Source organism: Schistocerca gregaria, chromosome 1 (assembly GCF_023897955.1).
Source record: "Schistocerca gregaria isolate iqSchGreg1 chromosome 1, iqSchGreg1.2, whole genome shotgun sequence".
NCBI lineage: Eukaryota > Metazoa > Arthropoda > Insecta > Orthoptera > Acrididae > Schistocerca > Schistocerca gregaria.
The window spans coordinates 820,270,511-820,289,326 of record NC_064920.1 but is presented as its reverse complement, the minus strand read 5'-3'; the positions used below and the strand labels follow the sequence as shown (position 1 = coordinate 820,289,326).

The following is an 18,816-nucleotide window of genomic DNA, read 5'->3' as shown; positions in this document are numbered from 1 at the left end:
TACCATCTCTTGTGATTTTGCTTCCCAGCTAAGTAAAGTTCTCTATCACTTCCATCTCCTCTCTTCCAATTCTCATTCTCAAGGGTTCATATTCTGCTCCCGTACTGCATACCATCACTTTAGTCTTTTTCTTGTTTATTCTCATTCCATACTGATTGCATAAAACTTTTTCCACTGTTCTGAGGACTTCCTCTATATCTTCTTTTGTCTCCGTGACTATAGCAATATCATCTGCATAACGTACCCTTTCGGTACCTTCCAGAATCTCATTGACGCTCTTCCTGTAGGTTTCGCAGTGCTCCTTGCTGCAAGAGGTGGTTTTTCAGGCTTTGGACAGGTGGTCACGTTAATGTGGCTGGACAGTATACATACACGTAACGAAACATAAGAAAAGATCACCAAATTTTAAAGTTCCCTTTTATAAAGGCGGGTGAAATTTGTAAATACATTTGGCAACGAACCTAGTCATGGAACTAAGAACTATTCTAACCTTGAAACATCACCAAGTTAACCTCATATTTTAAGGAGAAGAAGGCTCACTTGCAAGACATCAGCCCCAGCAGTCGATCCCTAGCTAAAATTTCGGCCGTAATCCTGAAATTACTGAAATGACGCAGATATGACCTTCTGAAGGCTCAGCTTTGAAACATATGAGCTCACTGTTTGTCACTTGCTCGCCCCAGTGCAGCCCATAATGCCCCTGCGTGAATTACAGAACAGTGGAGTGACCAAGAGGTTTGTGAAATACTGTTTCACTGTATCAGAGAGGAAGGTTTCTAACTTGGGGCTGATGCCAGAGCTATTATGTTTTGAACTTTTTTACGCTGCTATTCACAAATGGAATTTGAAATAATGAAACAAGTGATCGTATTATTAAAGAAGTAGCGTAGCGTTATTTGATTATTAACATAGCTGTTGCGCGTGATTTTATTTGAATTTTAAAGCTGACACTGTTAAAGTGAAGTAGTTTTGCAGGAGACCCACTGTTCTTCAACGCAATTAGTATGACGACACTGTAAATCGAGCCGCGCGGGATTAGCCGAGCGGTCTCAGGCGCTGCAGTCATGGACTGGGCGGCTGGTCCCGGCGGAGGTTCGAGTCCTCCCTCGGGCATGAGTGTGTGTATTTGTCCTTGCCCTTAGCAGTTAAGTCCCATAAGATTTCACACACATTTGAACATTCTTTTTGTAAATCGAAAATCATTAATGCAATTTGGTAATAATTCTTCAGTTGTTTAGATACATTCATTTTGATTCGGAAGGGTATGTATATCTGCAGAATATCAGTACTGGAAAACTGTCAAAATAATATTGAACGTCTGTATGCGTGAGGCTGACATATTAGGTACACACATTACTTACCTTTCTTTTTTTTTTTTTGCTGAGAACAACATGTGTTCTCGAACAAGAATTAAAAACACATTGGGCAGATGTGTCCGTCTCCTGCCCGAGCGGTTCTAGGCGCTTCAGTCAGTAACCACGTGACCGCTACGGTCGCAGATTCGAATCCTGCCTCGGGCTTGGATGTGTGTGATATCCTTGGTTATTTAGGTTTAAATAGTTCTAAGTCTATGGGTCTGATGACCTCAGTGTTAAGTCACATAGTGCTCAGAGCCATTTGAACCATTTTGTGCGTCTCACCCGTCCTCTTCCTTGGCCTCTAAGATTCCGCGAATACGAAGGCACTGTTTGTCACTCCGCTGTACAGAATGTCGCGGTGGGCATTAGACGGAGCGGAGCGAGTGACAAACAATCTGTGTGCGCCAAGTTTAAAAGTAGTACATTCAGAGGGCCATAACTGCGCACTATTAGAATTATAGCACATATTTTCGCACGTGATCGATTACTGCGGGTGATATTAGCAAATGTACTTTTTCCTCCTTAAAATATGAAGTCAAGTTGCTGATGTTTCCTTGTAAGAGAAAAGTAATCCTTACATCTTGAAATACATTTTGAAATTTGGATGTTCGTATTTAACACATTCTGTTAGTAAAGGCACAATGTCCCCGTCAATAAGACAGGAATCTTAGCTTAGAGGAGGGAATTAATTTTAGTAAATGTATCGTTTTTTAGAAGTCATGTTTTCTGCTCTTAGTCTATTAATATTGTATATCACCTATGACACTGTTGCTCGTTTAGCACTACCGAGGGGTCACGTGTAGGGTAATTTAGGTTATACCTACGGACATACTTCATAAGCTCATTGGTACCACCTGTGGAACCTCTGCTGACTGTCTGCGTTTAACTGGCATCAGTCTTATGCACTCTGCTGCCGAGTACTGTTCACGTGTCTGGTTGGAAAGTATACATGTGAAGAAGGTAGACACAAAACTGAACGACACAATGCGTTGCATTACTGGTACCATCAAATCAACCCCATGCCACTGGTTACCTGTATTGAGACACAACCCTTCCCCTCACTTAAGGCGGAAACAAGCTCTACTGAGGGACGCCAAGAAAATGTCTGCATCGCCCTCTCTACCACTGCACCGAGAATTCTGTCATCCGTCAGAGCAACGACTGCGATCAAGAAGGCCAGCGAGTGTTACTGCAGGACAACTCAATGCGGATGGTTTTGGTCTAAATGAAAGCTGGAAGCATGAATGTCCACAAAACTTTGGGAACAAGAGCCCATCACCTTGGTGCCACAAAGAAGCCAAAATGTTTTGGCCTACTGAGGAACCTCTGATGCCGCCTCAACAGGTTAAGGACTGGACATGGTTGTCGTAACTACTCCAGGTACAAATGGTGCTAGACCAGTTCACCAGTGTGTGAATGTGACCAAGAAAAGCAGACAATTGAACATTTAGTCCAACGCTGTTCACTTCATTCATACCTTGGAATTCCCGAAGATTGTTCACTCTCACACCCATCTTACACGGACTTTAAGGTTTAATATTGTCTTACATCATATGTATATTGTATAAAAGCACTTGTCTTATGTCAACTGTATATTGTATACAATCATCATACGATTAAATGAGTAAGTCTATTAATGGTAACAATTTCTCTTCTCGTGAACACCGTGTTGAGAAACCAAGGGAGGCGAATGTAGCGCTTCTATTTAACCAAACGACAGGCTCACGTTTACAACAATCGGTGTGACTCAAGGATACGACACGTCACCGCTCATTTACACAGCCGGCTTACCTAAACCAGCCTTTACTGTGCACCTGCTTCAAATTGCTAACGACACTCTGTCAACGTTGTAGTCATCCCATCGATCCTTCCAACTGCAGCTCAATAATTTTACCTCTTGTCCGCCCCCTGTAACTGAGGGATGCCGGCACGATAGCTCAGCGTGTTCGCTCAGAGGGTTAGCTGCCCTCTGTAATAAAAAAAAAGACTGAGTTAATCGATCAATAACGAACTTAAACGGATGTCTTACGACGTCCGCCCCGAGCAGATTCAACGAACAAAAGCGAACAAAATGAGATAAAAAAAGTCGTCAGCGCGACAGAACGTCACTCCAAAGGATCCGAGTTCGATTCCCGGCTGGGTCGGAGATTTTTTCCGCTCAGGGATTGGGTGTTGTGTTGTCCTAATCATCATCATTTCATCCCCATCGACACGCAAGTCGCCGAAGTAGCGTCAAATTGAAAGACCTGCACCTGGCGAACGGTCTACCTGACGGGAGGCCCTGGTCACACGACATTTTTTTTTTATTTCGCCTCTTGGCGGAATCAGTGCTGCCTCTCGTACAATCCCACAAAACCCCCGACAGTAATATAATAAAAACCAAGGCGGCTTTCTCTCCTCAAAACTTCTATCTCACAATTCACAACGATCCAGTCCATCTAACGAACAATGAAATACCTAGGACTAACTATTGATCACCCCTAAAGTAGAACGAGTGCAAATCCTCACACTCCATAATCTATTCCAGAGCAACTTTAACCGCCATCTCAACTTAGGCCATGAAATAATTCCCAAAAAATTGATCATCCCTGTGTCAGCACGTTTCACCATTCTTACAATACCACACACTCCATATCCTTTCTCAAGATAATTTTAACCCATTTCTCCAGACCATCAAATCCCTCATAAGATGTAATCATTCTATCAGCTATAATCTACCCTACTGCTCCCATTTCCAAACAAAGGCTTTCTATACATAACTACAATCCTGCCCGACTCCTAGCAGAGACTGGACAGAAATATGTGAACACTAAAAACGCAATATATAAACAGACCTGACATGGCGTAGGAAACCTGCTGGCATTCAAAACAGCTTCCTGTCGTCTTACAATGGATAAATACAGATCGCATATGGTCTCCAAGAGAATTTTATGCCATTATTCCTGAAAAAAAAAGTGGCAACTTCGGTTAACAATGCTAGAGGCGGATAGGGATCACCCACACTTCTCTCTAAAGCAGACTACTGAGGCTAAATAATAATGAGTTCTGGTGACTATGGTGGGCAGGGGGATTGCAACAAATCATTCTCCCCGGCCCGAGTTTCCGAGCGGTTCTAGGCGCTACAGTCTGGAACCGCGTGTCCGCTACGGTCGCAGGTTCGAATCCTGCCTCGGGCATAGATGCGTGTGATGTCCTTAGGTTAGTTAGGTTTAAGTAGTTCTAAGTTCTACGGGACTGATGACCTCAGAAGCTAAGTCCCATAGTGCTCAGAGCCATTTGAACGAAATCATCTTCATGCTCACCAAACAGTCGTGGAGGATGCGAGCTGTGTAGCAGGGGGCTTCTCGTTTTAATAATACAGCATCCCCACTGGGAAACGTTGTACCGTGGGATGGAACTGGTAAGCCAAAATTATCGCTTAATCCTTGGAAGTAACGTGACTTTGCAGAGTAACCGTGAGGTCTATCAGATACCACGGTTTGGCTACCCATATCACCATCGAACTGCCGCCATGTTTCACTCTTGGCACGTAAATTCGGGCGGAAGTTAGTAACAGTGTGAACGGCGACTCATCCTACCAAACGACTTTCATCTATTCCTCCCAAGTTTTATGGCTTCGGCAACACTTCTTCCTGTTACAGGCATCTGCATCACTGATGAGTGGTTTCAGAATTCCAGCTCACCCAGCAATTCCCTGTGTATGGAGCTCCTTTGTGTTGTTTTGGTGGTGAAGGGTTCGCGAGTACGACATTCGTATTCAGACTTTTGTAGCTGTCGTCCCCTTCCACCACTTTCCTCTTTAATGGCCGTCCGTCACGACCACTAACACGCACTTTCGTCCGCATTCCGACATAGCGGATGACGTTTATCTGCTGCTGTCCCTGTACGCGGTATAAATCTGCCATGCCTCTTGAAACACCAAACACTTAGGCTAACTTGGTTAGGTAACCAGTCACCGTACGAGCACCAACAGTTTGCCCACGTTCGAATTGACTTAGTTCCGACATAATGCACTCACAACTACATAGAACACTATCCTGAAGACTGCCACTTGCAACATATTGAGCACATCATTCAAATGCCGTTCGTAGTCAGATACAGCAGCTCAATCTGCACGCTTGGCTAGCATCTGCATTTTTGTCCAAACACGCATTTCTCGTGGTGCTTCCATATTTTTATCTAATCCCTGTACATCCCGTCTCTTTATCCTTCCCACTACTCATCCCTTATCCTTTCTCATACCAATTTTTGTCCAGTCCCATCCAAATCCAAATCCTTCACCCAGAAAATATTATTCGGGGCCCACAGCACCAACATTTTTACTGATCTCAAGGTCACAGACATCATCGCATCATGAAAATTACGATACTTGATTTTACGCTTATAGTTAAGGTTTTACATTTAAATTGTCTTTTAATTGGGAGCTGAAGATCATGGCTGCTACCAGTCTGTTCCCTTGGCAGGAATGTAACCAACAGATTAAACTGAAAACAAGTAACAAGGTCTGCTTACACAGGTACCAGTTTTAGTTTTATCAGTAGTTGCCTTCACCCTCGGAATGGCAGCGTAAGAAGCCTCGTAGTATGACAACGTTGCTTCTTGTATTATGACGCTTCTTATGCTCCAACGTTGGATCTGAAGCTAACTGTTAATTACAGTTGAAACTGAGAATTGGCTTAGTGGAACTATGATTGTCGTACAGTTAAATAAAAGAAATATTGCACCAGTCATAGTATTCTTCAGAACGAAAATTATGCGGAGTATAACTAAATTCCCTTTGCAGACGTTGAGGGCTTGTAGTGGGACCAACACTGTTAACGGTGTTCAGCATAGGAATTCAAGTCCGGTAACGTATCGTTTCCTCACTAAAAGCAGACCACCATAATACATGTTTGAACCCCTCGAATTTTCGGCGCCACCGACTAGGATATTATGTATGTCATTCGCCAATCACCTGGCGTTCCATGCCCACTACAGATTTGTTTACATGCCATTGAGCTGAGTTTGTAGTCAACCCATAGCGGTCTGCCCCTTTTAGACGGACACCCTTTCTGTGGTTTCCTGAGACCCACTAACCTAAAAAAATCCCCAGTCTCTTCCACACAGCTCTCGCTACACGTGTAGTTGCTTCCTGTGTGTAATGGACTCCTGAGCTATTTAGCAGAACCCGGAAACCTGACACCCGATGGCGCTTGTCAAGAAATCTACAGTCTACACGGTCACAGAACCGCCTGAGCCTCTGATTCAGACCCTCCACTCGGCACTGCACCAAAGGACCACAGTTGGTTTTGTCGACGATGTTGCAGGATGTGAGCTCCGCCTTAATCGTTGTAACTGCCGTCTGCTTCACGTCTGCTGTGCAGCGAACTACCTTAATTTAAGTATTAACTGTGTTTTTTTTTCTTGTCACTTCTTCTTCCGTGTGCTTTTGCTTTTAGGAAGCTTTAATTGTTGAGTGCTAGTAATAGTGTTCCATAGATTTCGTATTTGTTTTGAATACAGTCAGAGAGAATCCCTTTAGTCAACCATAGTGCCAGTAGTGCTAGTGTTTGTTTTCAATACAGTCCAGAGACAGGTAGCGCTATTTTCATTGTTTTCTACAAGAAGTGGCTAGCAACCACAGTTTAGTCAACAATCATCCGCCCTTAGTGAATTAGCAGTCTAGTTAAAAGTTGATTAACTCTCTGCAGTAAATTGCTTCTTAGGATGGATAGGATGTGTGACTGCTGTGTACGGACGCAGGAGGAGCTGGCCACTGAACAGCTGAACGTGTTGATGGCCGCGGTCAGCCGTCTTCAGGCTGCTGCCTCGGAGCGTAACGGCGGCGGGGAGCCTGATGCGTCGCATGGTACACCCCAGGTGCTACATGCTTCACCCACTGTCCCTGCTGTCGAGACATCTTTGCGGGTACCGGGCACGGTTGGGTCACCCTCTCCCCAAGGGGAGTGGCGGGTTCAGCGGCGTTTGCGGCACACGAGGCGGAGGGTCAATGTGGAGGCTGACCGTGTGGAATCGCCCACTCTGCCTTTGAGTGGACATGTGGCCGCTCCTTCAGTAAGGTCCGAGCAGGCACACGGGGGGAGGGGTTTATTAGTTATTGGGAGCTCCAACGTTAGGCGGGTGATGGAGCCTGTACTCTTCATGGCATCTGGAAGCATCCTTTCTGCACATGGAGTAACTTGCCCCAGTATACACACTGGATTCCTTCCCCTCCTTGGAAGTCTTGTTCCTAATGGGCCCCATTACGCGCCTAACGTTGGAGCTCCAAACTACCAGCGAAACCACCACGTGAGTCATGCTCGACGTCCGTCGCATCCACGCGTCCAACCCCCCACAGTGATGCCCCTTGGCAGCAGCCTCAAGCTGCGTGACAGAAGCCAACACTGCCTGGAGCTGTGAGCAAAGGGTCACCAACTCAGCTCGCATCCTAAACAGCAATCACAGTGCCTGTCCATTTCGGAAGTCGCTCGTGTTTGAAACTCGATAAAATATGTAATAAACGAAACGGTGTACTCGCCTTATTAGCAGCAGGAAACTCGAGCGGCTCTTTCACTGACGGTCTTACCGATGCTGAGCTGTTCTAAGCAAAACAAACAAGAGCCTTTACGATAAGAGGATCGATGCAATGGTCGATAGCAACGGAGGTACTCTACGCTACACTGTTATTAAAATAAAAGGTTGTTCCTAGTAAGCACTCAAAGACGCAAAAATTACAAAAAATTGCTAGTAACTACACAGGTAACCGAAAATAATTCGCTCCTGTTTGAAGCTCGTGAAAATATGTAAAAACAAAACGAGTACTCGCCTTATGAGCAGCAGGAACTCGAGCGGTTCTGTCACTGACAGTCTAACCGACACTCTTGATGCTGGAGGATCAGGAATTGGTGATCGTGTGTGACAGAACATGGTGCGGAGATACCGTATCTGTTTTGACGTCGGTGTTTGTCAAATCGAGTGCTACATATGAGTGGACCCAGACAACAAGCAGCAGGAGTAAGCGAGCAACCCGAAAACTTAACAGTCTTGGTCCCACCACAAGTCCTCAAACTTCATAAAGGGAATTTAGTTAGGCCTGTATCTCGCATTTCGCAAAAGTTCCCAAGTCGTCAGCTAAGTAACAGCTTCGACCACTTGCAGCCTTTTGACGGCTTGAAAGACGAGTAGGGCACTAGTCGTAACATCGCAAGAGGACGAAGATGTTATTCAATTGATAACGTGGGAAGTCTTCGTAAGATTTCGACTATTGTGGTTGCACTGAGATGACGGAATCCAGTTTTTCTGGAACACTTCGAACAAGTGATATCAGATGATGGCAGTGTTGTGTTCGGATTTAATGCGCATAAAAACATGTTTATTAGCACCTATGCACTAAAATTTACAGCTTGGTGGTCAATAAATTACGGAGAATAATTAAGTTAATACAAAAATTAAGAATAAAGAAAAGATAATTAAAATGGGATATATTTGCATAAAAACGAGCTCAGAAATGTGCGAAGAGCTATATAATTAAATTATAGCAAGGCCTGCTCTTAGGACGAGTCTTATCAAAATTGTTAATCACCCTTACAACTCTTGGCTGCAATCGTACGAAGTAGAAAACAGGTGCTCAGCTCAACTCCACTGTCTGGAAAGAGATGCTCAGCTAGCTATAACACACTATGTTGCCTGTCACTTTGTCACTTAAAGCTCATCTTCCCAATTTTGATGCCGGCCGCGGTGGCCGAGCGGTTCTAGGCGCTACAGTCTGGAACAGCGCGACCGCTATGGTCGCAGGTTCGAATCCTGCCTCGGGCATGGATGTGTGTTATGTTCTTAGGTTAGTTAGGTTTAAGTAGTTCTAAGTTCTAGGTGACTGATGACCTCGGAAGTTAAGTCCCATAATGTTCAGAGCCATTTGAACCATTTTGAACTCAATTTTGGTGCAAGTCAGGTCAAGCACAAGCTATATTTTCAGGCCGTAAGCTTATTTTCCGGTCCAAATGCACTCTTAATTCAGAAATTTCACGTAGTACAGTGCTATACAAGTGAAAAATCTTACAGTGAGATTTAAGTACATCTACTCTCTCGTCGGTTGCTACGAACATATAGAAATAAGAATAATAAAATGTGTTAACAGAAACATTATTCAACAACTTACAAGAATATGGACCTGACAACAAATCAGTTGAAATCATAAAAGACGCACTGACAAACAGAAAATGCAGAATAAAATTTTTACATGAAATCTGAAAGCTTCTGAGATCAAGACGGGGGTACGATTGCGTACTAGAAAGGTTAATCAGGGAATGGAGGAATGGAGATATTGCGAGAATTGATTGTCTGACTTTTGCAGGTGATATTGTCACCTTAGCTGAATCTATACAAGATGCGAAGGAGATACTGAAATATCTGTGTAGCAGATTTGACTCAGATAAGGCCGTTAATACTTCGTGTGTAGTTGTGTCCTTGATGGAAACGAATAAATAGATAAGGCACAGTGTTTCATTAGCCACAGTGTATCCTTTATACAAGAGGTTGATGGAAGCCGGGTAGTGACTGTCAGTGTGGAAATTCTGGTTCACTAGAAGTAGAGCTATCTTGAGGTACACCCACAGATAACTTGGGAGTTCTTGGAGAGGGAAGAATTAGATAGAGCTTTCAGGCAAGAATATTCGAATCTGGGGCAATCTATCGACTTAGCCACACTGAGGGGAAGGTGTCGCATTTACAAGGATGAGATGGAGAGGTCACGGAATGATTATTATAAGAATAGGTGGAGCTGCTTAACCCTCTTGGACCATTGCCAGCTACACCATTGATGCAATATAGGATCCCCACTGGGAAAGAGCCACCTGTGTATAGAAACATTGTTGATTTTCACATCAAATACTACCGGTGATGGAGGAATTTATTAACCGGCACGTCCACGACAGCATTATCGAAGTGAGTACCAGCCCCTGGTCAGCACTGGTAGTAACTGTGCCAAAAAGAGCTCAGACAGAAGTAAGGCTTATAGAATTTGTTGTGATTGCAGTTATTTAAATCGAGACAGTTACGGATGTGTCTAACATCACAGGGACCCTGGGTAATCTGGGGTAATCCAGTCATTTTATGACCATGGATTTGTGAAGTGTATACCATCAATAAGAAGTAGCACCATTTTAATATCATAAATGTGTGATTTTATACTAAAAGAAGTGCACTATTTGGGCCATATTATTGGCCAGAATGGATTGTGAACCACTCTCAGCATATACAAGTCTTGCAGGAATCCACGACACCTATTAAAGAGGAACAGCCACAGTCCGTCTTGCGTTACCTAATTATTATAGGAAATTTTCGCCAAAATTTTCAGGAATAGCAAGATCCTTCTCACATTTATTGAAGAAATGGGTGAAGTTGCAGTGGACTCTGGAATGTGAAGAAGCCTTTGTGCGATTAAAGGATTTATTGACTGCTGTCCCACATTGCCTTCTCAGAATTTTATGAAACAATTTATATTATCAAGGTATGTGAGCTATCACATTATCATGGTTACCACAACTTAAGGACCTGGAATCCAGGATCCAGAAGGCACTGAACATCTTAAACTGCTTTAAGTACACATCCTGGGGAGTGGAGAGAGTGCATCTGCTCCAACTTTATAGCTTTCATGTGTCGCAGCTAGACTATGAGTGCACGGTGTAAGGCTCAGAGAGACCTTCTTACTTGAAGATCATTGACACTATCCACCATGAGGCTTCTTATAGGACTAGCCCCGTACCCAGTCTCTGTGCTGATGCTGCGGAACTGCCACACACAACCGGTGGCAAGTCCTCGTAGTACGTCAGACATGTAGGGTTCTCACTGTTCCTAATTCACCAGTATACCATACTGTTGCCCAGACATCTACGGAAAGCTTTTTCTCCTTCTGAGATCTGCAAGAAGCGAGTGCTGGAGTCACTTGTATGGAGCAAGTACAGCCCCAAGCCGACTGCCATCCTAGTCATTGCAGAACACCGGAATAATTTTAGAATTAGTGCAGTACAGGAGAGGCTGCGCTTCTTCATCTGTTTTTAATACATTATTTTATGACAGTTTAACTGAGCAGCACAACTATGTAGCTATATGTGCAGATAGGTCTAATTGGGGGGACACCGCCGGTTGCTTTTTATTTTTTCCTAATCGTATCCTCAAGATCCAACTCCCTCAAACTTTACTGTCTTTGATACGGAATTATATGCCATCTTGCAGGCATTGGAGCAGATGAGTTGTGTTACGAGTGCAAAATTTCTCATTTGTTCCGACTCCCTGAGAATCCTTCACTCTCTACAACACTTGAAACCAGTTGATAAAGTAGTCCAGAATATCCAGGACGCCCTCCTGCACCCACGACGATATTTGAAGGAGGTGATAATTGAAGGAGGTGTCTTTCCGCTGGCTGGCTAGGGACGTGAGTACTAAAGTGAACGAAATGGCAGCCGTAGCAGCCAAGAAGGCATGCCACAATCATCAGTTAAGCAATGAGCCAACCCCCTACATGCTGTCACATCGCTGTTGAGGTACAAAGAGTGATGCGTCGATGGGAAGGAGGAAGGTTGGAAGGGACAGACAATACGCTGCGTCTGATAAAGTCCACAACATGGCTGGGACGTAAATCCTTCCAGCAACACAGGCGGATTGAGGTCCTTCTCACTTGGCTTTGCATAGCGCTATAAGGTACGGCTTCTTCCTCCGGCGAGGAACTTCCAATGTGTAGTGTTTGTGGCGTACAGATCACAGAGCGCCAAATTTTGCTGGACTGTGTCGCATTTTAAGATCAGAGCGCCGCAGATCATCTGCTGACAGATTTGCCCTCTATTTTACTTGACTATTAAAGGAACGAGGGTCAAGTTTCAAAGCTTTCTGAATGTTCTGATACGTCTCCTAAAATTTTAGAGAAAAGTTTTTAATGTGTTGTCAAGGTGGCTGGCTTATCCACGTTTTTTGTAAGCGTCCAGCCAATCACATATCCTTGTGTAATTATTTTAGTCCTTCTATTATATTAATTTTGTTTTAGTTACATTTTCATCACATTTAAAACGATTTTACTTTATCTTCAGGCATATGAGATGGTGTGATGGTGTGGGTGACTGTGAGTGAGGTTGGGAGTGCGTCAGTGCAATTCTGTATATTTGAGAGTTGTGATGAGCATGACGTCTGGACAAGTAATGTTATCCGACGTGTCTACTTCTAGCGCTTTTTCCTAACGGAGGACGTCTTTACATGTGACCTAGTGCAGCTAGTCCATTCTACTTTCTTCCAAATACGAAGAATTATGTAAGTTGTATAAGGGTTTGAGTTCTTATACCACGGTCGCCTGTTGATCATAGAATACGAAAAGGAAAAAAAAATCTGTGAAGCAATTTTGGTTATGAAAAATCTATTCAGATTTGCTGATGCCGTAGCAGTTCATAAACTGAAATAGAAATCCTGGTAAAGAAAACCGTCTGCTACTAACCTTTTTCATTATTCTTTATAAATACAAGCTACCAGTGTCAGCCAGCAAAAAAATAAATCTTACAATTAGTGCCTCAGCCATCTGTTGTGGTGATATAAGAGTCAATTGTGTTTTGACAGCCGATGTTGATTTTTAGCAAATTTTCCACGTCTGTTTTAAATACGTTAACTGAAATATGTGGTCACAGTTACCAGCGTTATTCCCCCCCCCCCCCCCCCCCCCAGGTGATTGTAAATGACAAAGATTGGTACAATGAGACCGAAAAAGAAATACCATATTCTCTGGCCTTCACATTTTCCTGATTCTAATATTATCGGACCGTTGTGCACTCTACAGGAAACAAAAACTAAGTGTCAAATATTCTCCTCATTTCTCAAAGAATCTTAATAGTTTCAATGCTAATTCTGGCATAAAATTGATCAACATTCTAAATTTATATGCATTTATCCTAATGACGATCAAGACTGTTTTTCATTCCAAAGGGTGCCTAAAAATCTATTCATATTGTTTTGTTGAAGCCCCTTTGTCTGAACACTGTTTGAATACTAGTACGCGCATAGCAGCTGCTGCTGTTTTTATTACTGCAGAAATATGCAAGTTAAAGATTTTGTTCGGAGTCTCAGTGTACTGCGAAACCATATTATTTCGTGAGTACTTTCTGTTATAAATGGCAGCGGACGGAATTTTGCCGCGTATAACTAATACGTACAAATGGCCAAATGATGCGTGCTCTTTGCTTCATGTATGCTTTTGGCTGTAAAGTATAGCAAATACGTCGATGTAGAAAAATCGGTCCAGTTTGCAATAAAATAATCCATCAAAATTTTACTGTGGAGTTGGCACATTAACAGAGTGGAAATTACTTTTTGCTTCAAGGTAAATGCAAACAATATGATCCCTCTGTTTGAAACTCATAAAATATGTTATAAAATTTGTATTTAGTGAGAAAAGCGTAAGAAACAAGTCTTCACGTCAGCAAATATGTCGTATTTTGGCGAGACCTGTAATATCTGCCTGCTTGACGCACCGTAATTGCCGTGTATAGTAACCAACAATGCTCTCTATATACATAGATAATGTGATAAATAGGTAATGCAAAAGTTTTGCTCTATGTTACATATAATAATATAATTTCTCCGTAAGGACTGAAATTTCTAAATACAATATCGAAAACAATTTTACCTCTTTTGAAACGTGCGAGGGGTGATAGATGTCAACAACATTTCATTTTACTTACAGTTGTTGGAACCTCAGAAGTTTGCTCCATGTTCTCGCGCTGCCACGTCTAGTCTCCTGAAGGAATTGAACTGGTGTAATTTTGTACTTATTTTAACGAATAACTCGTATTTTCATGTACTTGGTAATGTTACAACATCACTTAATTTAGGCATCGACACAAAATGTCAGAGATAATATTTCTGTGAGGTATTCTTTTGTTTCAATAACCAGTGAAGTAGCGCAAATGTTTATCTGTACCAAATTCAAGTCACGATTCGATGAACTATCAGAATACATCAATAGACTGAATGAGTCTATGAGAACTAATCATAGCCCCTATATAAAGCTATATAATAAAATTATCTTGCTTTTATGAGAGATTGTTGGCCCATTGAGACAGAAGTTCTACAAACTACGTCGGAGTCTAGCGAATTTCATGTTTTTACATATTGCAAATAATCTGAGCGCATTTAAGTGCATAAGAAGAAGGTTGGCCTAGAATCTTTTTCCCTGTGTTGTAACCTTACCGTTATGCCGGCAATAAAACACGAGGAGTAAATCTGGAAGAGTTTGTGCAGGTAAACTGCATTATATGTATAAAAGAGGGCCGGTACCAGTTGAAGTATTTGATACACAGAATGAAAATGCCCGTAACAAGTTGAGTAATGGAAGACAAACATCGGTTACAAGTTACTGCTGTAGTCTTCAGTCCGACGACTGTTTGATGCGGGTTTACATTTTAGTCTATTCTGTGGAAGCTCAAAAATGGTTCAAATGGCTTTAAGTACTATGGGACTTAACATCTGAGGTCATCAGTCCACTAGACTTAGAACTACTTAAACCTAACTAACCTCAAGACATCACACACATCCATGCTCGAGGCAGGATTCGAACCTGCGACCGTAGCAGCAGCTCGGTTCCGGACTGAAACGCCTAGAAACGATCGGCCACAGCGGCTGGATCTGTGAAAGCCTTTTCACCTCTGCTTAACCACGTATTAACGAACTACAGCCATTTAAGGCGCTTACTTTAGTTAAGTCTTGGTTGTTCTCTACAGGTTTTGCTCCGCAGACGTCCTTTCACTACTTAGTAAACTCGCGCTTCCTTGATGTCTCAGGAGTTGTCCTTTCAACCGATCGTCTCTTTTAGTCAAGTCATGCCTTAAATTTCTTTTCTTTGCATTACAATTCAGTACTCCTAATTACTTATCCGATCTATCCAACTTAGCGTCAGCATTTTGCTGTAGCACTGTATTACACAAACTTATATTTTATTCTTGTCTGAATTCGTTTATCGTCCGCGTTTCACGTTTGTACAAGACCACACTCGAGAGAAATACATTCAGAAAACAACTCCTAACACTAAATTTACTTTCGAGGTCAATAAATTTATCTTCTTCAGAAACTATTTTCTTGTCACTGAAAGCTTGCATTTTATACTGTCTCTACTTTGACCATCATCAATTATTTTGCTGCCCAAATAGCAAAGCTATTTAAGCGCATTAAAGAGACCTCACACAGTGGCAGCTCTGGTGTATGCACTGCGGAACTGCAGCACCCCCTATTTATCGATAATATTTAACCCAACGAGCCCTTTTTACTTTATTTCTTTATACTTATACAATATGAAATACCCTTGTTCAATGAGCAAAAAAAAAAAAAAAAAAAAACCTTTGTATGGAATTGTGCGCTTCTCAGTTCCAATGGAGTATTATTTCGCTGTTGTGCGTGTGCACACACAGGGGCCTACACACGAGGCTGTAAGGGAGAGGGAGTACAGCCGCTTTAGCAGTTTGTAATCCGTGTGTGTTATGTCTTACCATTTTCTTGAATGATATAAACTGTGGAATTAGGCTATTATACTGCCTCCAACTGATCTATTTGATTGACTTTTAGGTTTTCTATCTTACAGAAAACCTTAACTATTCCCTTGCATCCCCAAGAAATGACTTCAACAGCTAAAATTTCAACACAGCAGAGGTCCAACTCCTGATATTCTAATATCTCAGTCAGACATAGTCAACAACAAGAAATACATAAATACCTTTAATTCTGAGTGGTTTGAACGGAAAAGTTGGTTTTGTGGCTGAGAAGAGAAAGCGCAATTTTTGCTTTCCGTGTTTGGTTTTTGGAGGGGATGCAAAGTAGACAAAAGATGGTTTTGCAAATATAAGCAAAACGGAAAAAAACTGAAAAACGTGAGATGTGAAAGCAGTATGTTGATAATGTAGGTGCACTATCACATTTAGGACCCGTTAGTATTAACGAGAAAATTGGTGAGGGGTACAGATTTCAATCGATGAGTGTAACAAAGCATAAAGATTAAAAAGAACTGCGAAATTTTGTCCAAAATAATAAACTACATTTTCTAGTAGGGAAACTCTGAAACCCCCTTACGTGGACATGATGAAGAAGATGATTTTTAAAGTCAAGGATATTTAGGAGATTACTAAGTTTTGTATCTAAATTACATTCAATTTTGAAGAATCATTTAGAAACCGCTCCAGTCTTCAAAGTTGGTTCTAAGACGATTCAAAATGAGGTACTCGGACTACAAAGGAGATAAGGATGGAAATTAGAAAGATCATGGTTGTGATACAGCAGATACTTTACATGGTTTTTGTTCTATGGTACGTACTGAATAGAGAAATATTTAAGCGTTTTTGGGAATATTTTCCCCAGAAAATCAAATTGCAGAACGAATATCAAAACATGTTTTACAATAATAAATGTTCAACATAATGACCATAAACAAAGTTCGAGAAAATTTGTAACCTTTAAAAATAGCCTTACATAAAACGCAGATCAAACCATCACAGAACCAAAAGGAGTTTTAAAATACCTGAATGAGGATAATTCCTAGTTTTGGGTAGAGCTTCCTCATTAGATTATGCCTCATTTTGAAATTATTTACAATCAAAGCCATCTCGAAAACTTTGTATGTTTAAAGTTAATGAATATGTAACAGTATTCAGAACTGTTGTTATAAAATTAAGAAACTCGAAGTACGGTGAGAATCCTTCAAAGACACTCGTGGTAGAACCTTAGGAAGTGTGTGACTGTATATTTGTCGATATAATGGTCAGACATTCTTTCACTAAATACTTAGTGTCTATTAAATTGTTCACGAAGAAATGATTCGCTAGTTTTAAGAATGAACATGTTACATCAGAAATAGTACTGATCGCCGGGGCATATCCCATGATTGACAAGAAAAAGTTTAAACTGAACTAAAATTATGTTGAAGAATCTGATATTCTTGAATATTGCAAATTAAATGAACTGCTGAAATTTATCTTGGAAAAAAATTTGGCAAAGTTTCTTAGTGAAATTACCAAAACGTCAAAAATCTTCTCGACAGTTTGCATAACTACATTAGAGCAGAAGGCTGCTTTTCAACACAGAAAAGAATGAAACCTTTTGTAAAAATGCACTATGAATTCGGAATGTTATAAGCTCCTTGCAGTGGTTTCAACAGAGAAAAATTTCCTTAGGTGTCATCCAGAGATCAAGTACAAAATGACAGACATTTTTGCGCAAATTAAAAGAATGTTTTTCCTTTCTAAATGAACACGTAGACTGCGACAATGTAAGTTAAAATAAGTATAAAATATTTGATTTTGTTCTTTTAAGGTTAAAGAAACTGAATAAATTATTTTTTCCTGTTTGTATCCTTTTAAATGATTTCAGGAACGGCTCCTCAGCTGACTTACTACAAAGCTTCACTGAAACACACACTAACCACGGTAAACGACCTCGTAGCTTTAACACCATCTTCTCCTTACTTCACTTGGGGCCCTATACGTGATGGCACTAGACATGGCTGCCACAGGGTATAGCGTGATGCATCAGTCTATGTCACTCGTTTCCAGTCATCCAGTAGCGCCTCTTTTAATACCACACCAAGCGTCGCTTAGCACTGACTGCAGAAAAGTGTGGCTTAGGAGAGGCTGCTAGACCATTGTACCTCATTGTTCTTAACTCCTTACGCGCAGTCGTTTTGCTAGCTGTGCTGCTGGTACCACTTTGAAACTCACGAGTGATTCCTCCCACTGATTTCATCCGACACTCTCTGTGCGTTAGTACTTGAGGTCTGCCTGGTTTAAGTTTGGCTATATTTATTCCTTCACATATCCACTTCACAATCGTATCACCAACAGCCGACTTGGGCAGCTTGAGGAAGGTGACATCCAATGATCAGTCTACGCTCGAAGTCACTGCACTCTGCTGACCAACCCATTCTTCTCTCTTGACAAAACATTATCTCCGCCTCGTTTTGGAATGGCTGGTTCGCTTCTCGTGACACCTAGTGGTCAATTCCGCTTACACAGGGGTGTTCGGATACTTTTGATTAGATACCGTAAGTTTCTTTATAATAAACATCCAGTGGTACTTTGTACATCTATAAATGCCTACAGAATTATTACAATATCACTAACTTCATTACAAAATACAGTCGCCCTCATGATTAGCCGAATCATTGCCCCAGTCTTTCGATAACAATGATAATTCACGTCGCAATGCCGCTACGTGTCGCGGCTAGAGATACTGCTATCCTGTGCGCTACTTAGCAATTCTAGCATTCGAAATTCTCTACATTTCCGAATAAAAACACCGCCAACGTAGAGCGCTAATGGTCTTCTACACAGGTCGTTCCAATTTTGAAGAATGGTAGCAGGACAGATGCCTAGATCTACAAGCTATTTGACGTCAGTTGGTTGCGGAGTGAAGGCACATGTTTATGCTCGTTGATCCATGGCAAAAATTCAAGAGCATTGAAGAA

The 18,816-nt window shown here is 41.8% G+C and overlaps 1 protein-coding gene and 1 pseudogene across 1 annotated transcript in view; one reads left to right on the top strand and one right to left on the bottom strand.

Annotated features, from left to right (window-relative positions):
* LOC126271069 (E3 ubiquitin-protein ligase TRIM37-like) overlaps positions 1-14,239 on the bottom strand; it is a 252,225-nt gene extending 237,986 nt beyond the window's left edge. The window contains exon 1 of the mRNA XM_049974123.1: positions 14,054-14,239. Coding sequence (XP_049830080.1) covers positions 14,054-14,083 — 30 coding nt within the window. The 5' untranslated portion in view covers positions 14,084-14,239. The remainder of the gene's footprint in view (positions 1-14,053) is intronic.
* A 2,523-nt stretch (positions 14,240-16,762) lies between these two features.
* Positions 16,763-17,603, top strand: LOC126275117 (uncharacterized; annotated as a pseudogene).
* The last annotated feature ends 1,213 nt before the right edge of the window (positions 17,604-18,816 follow it).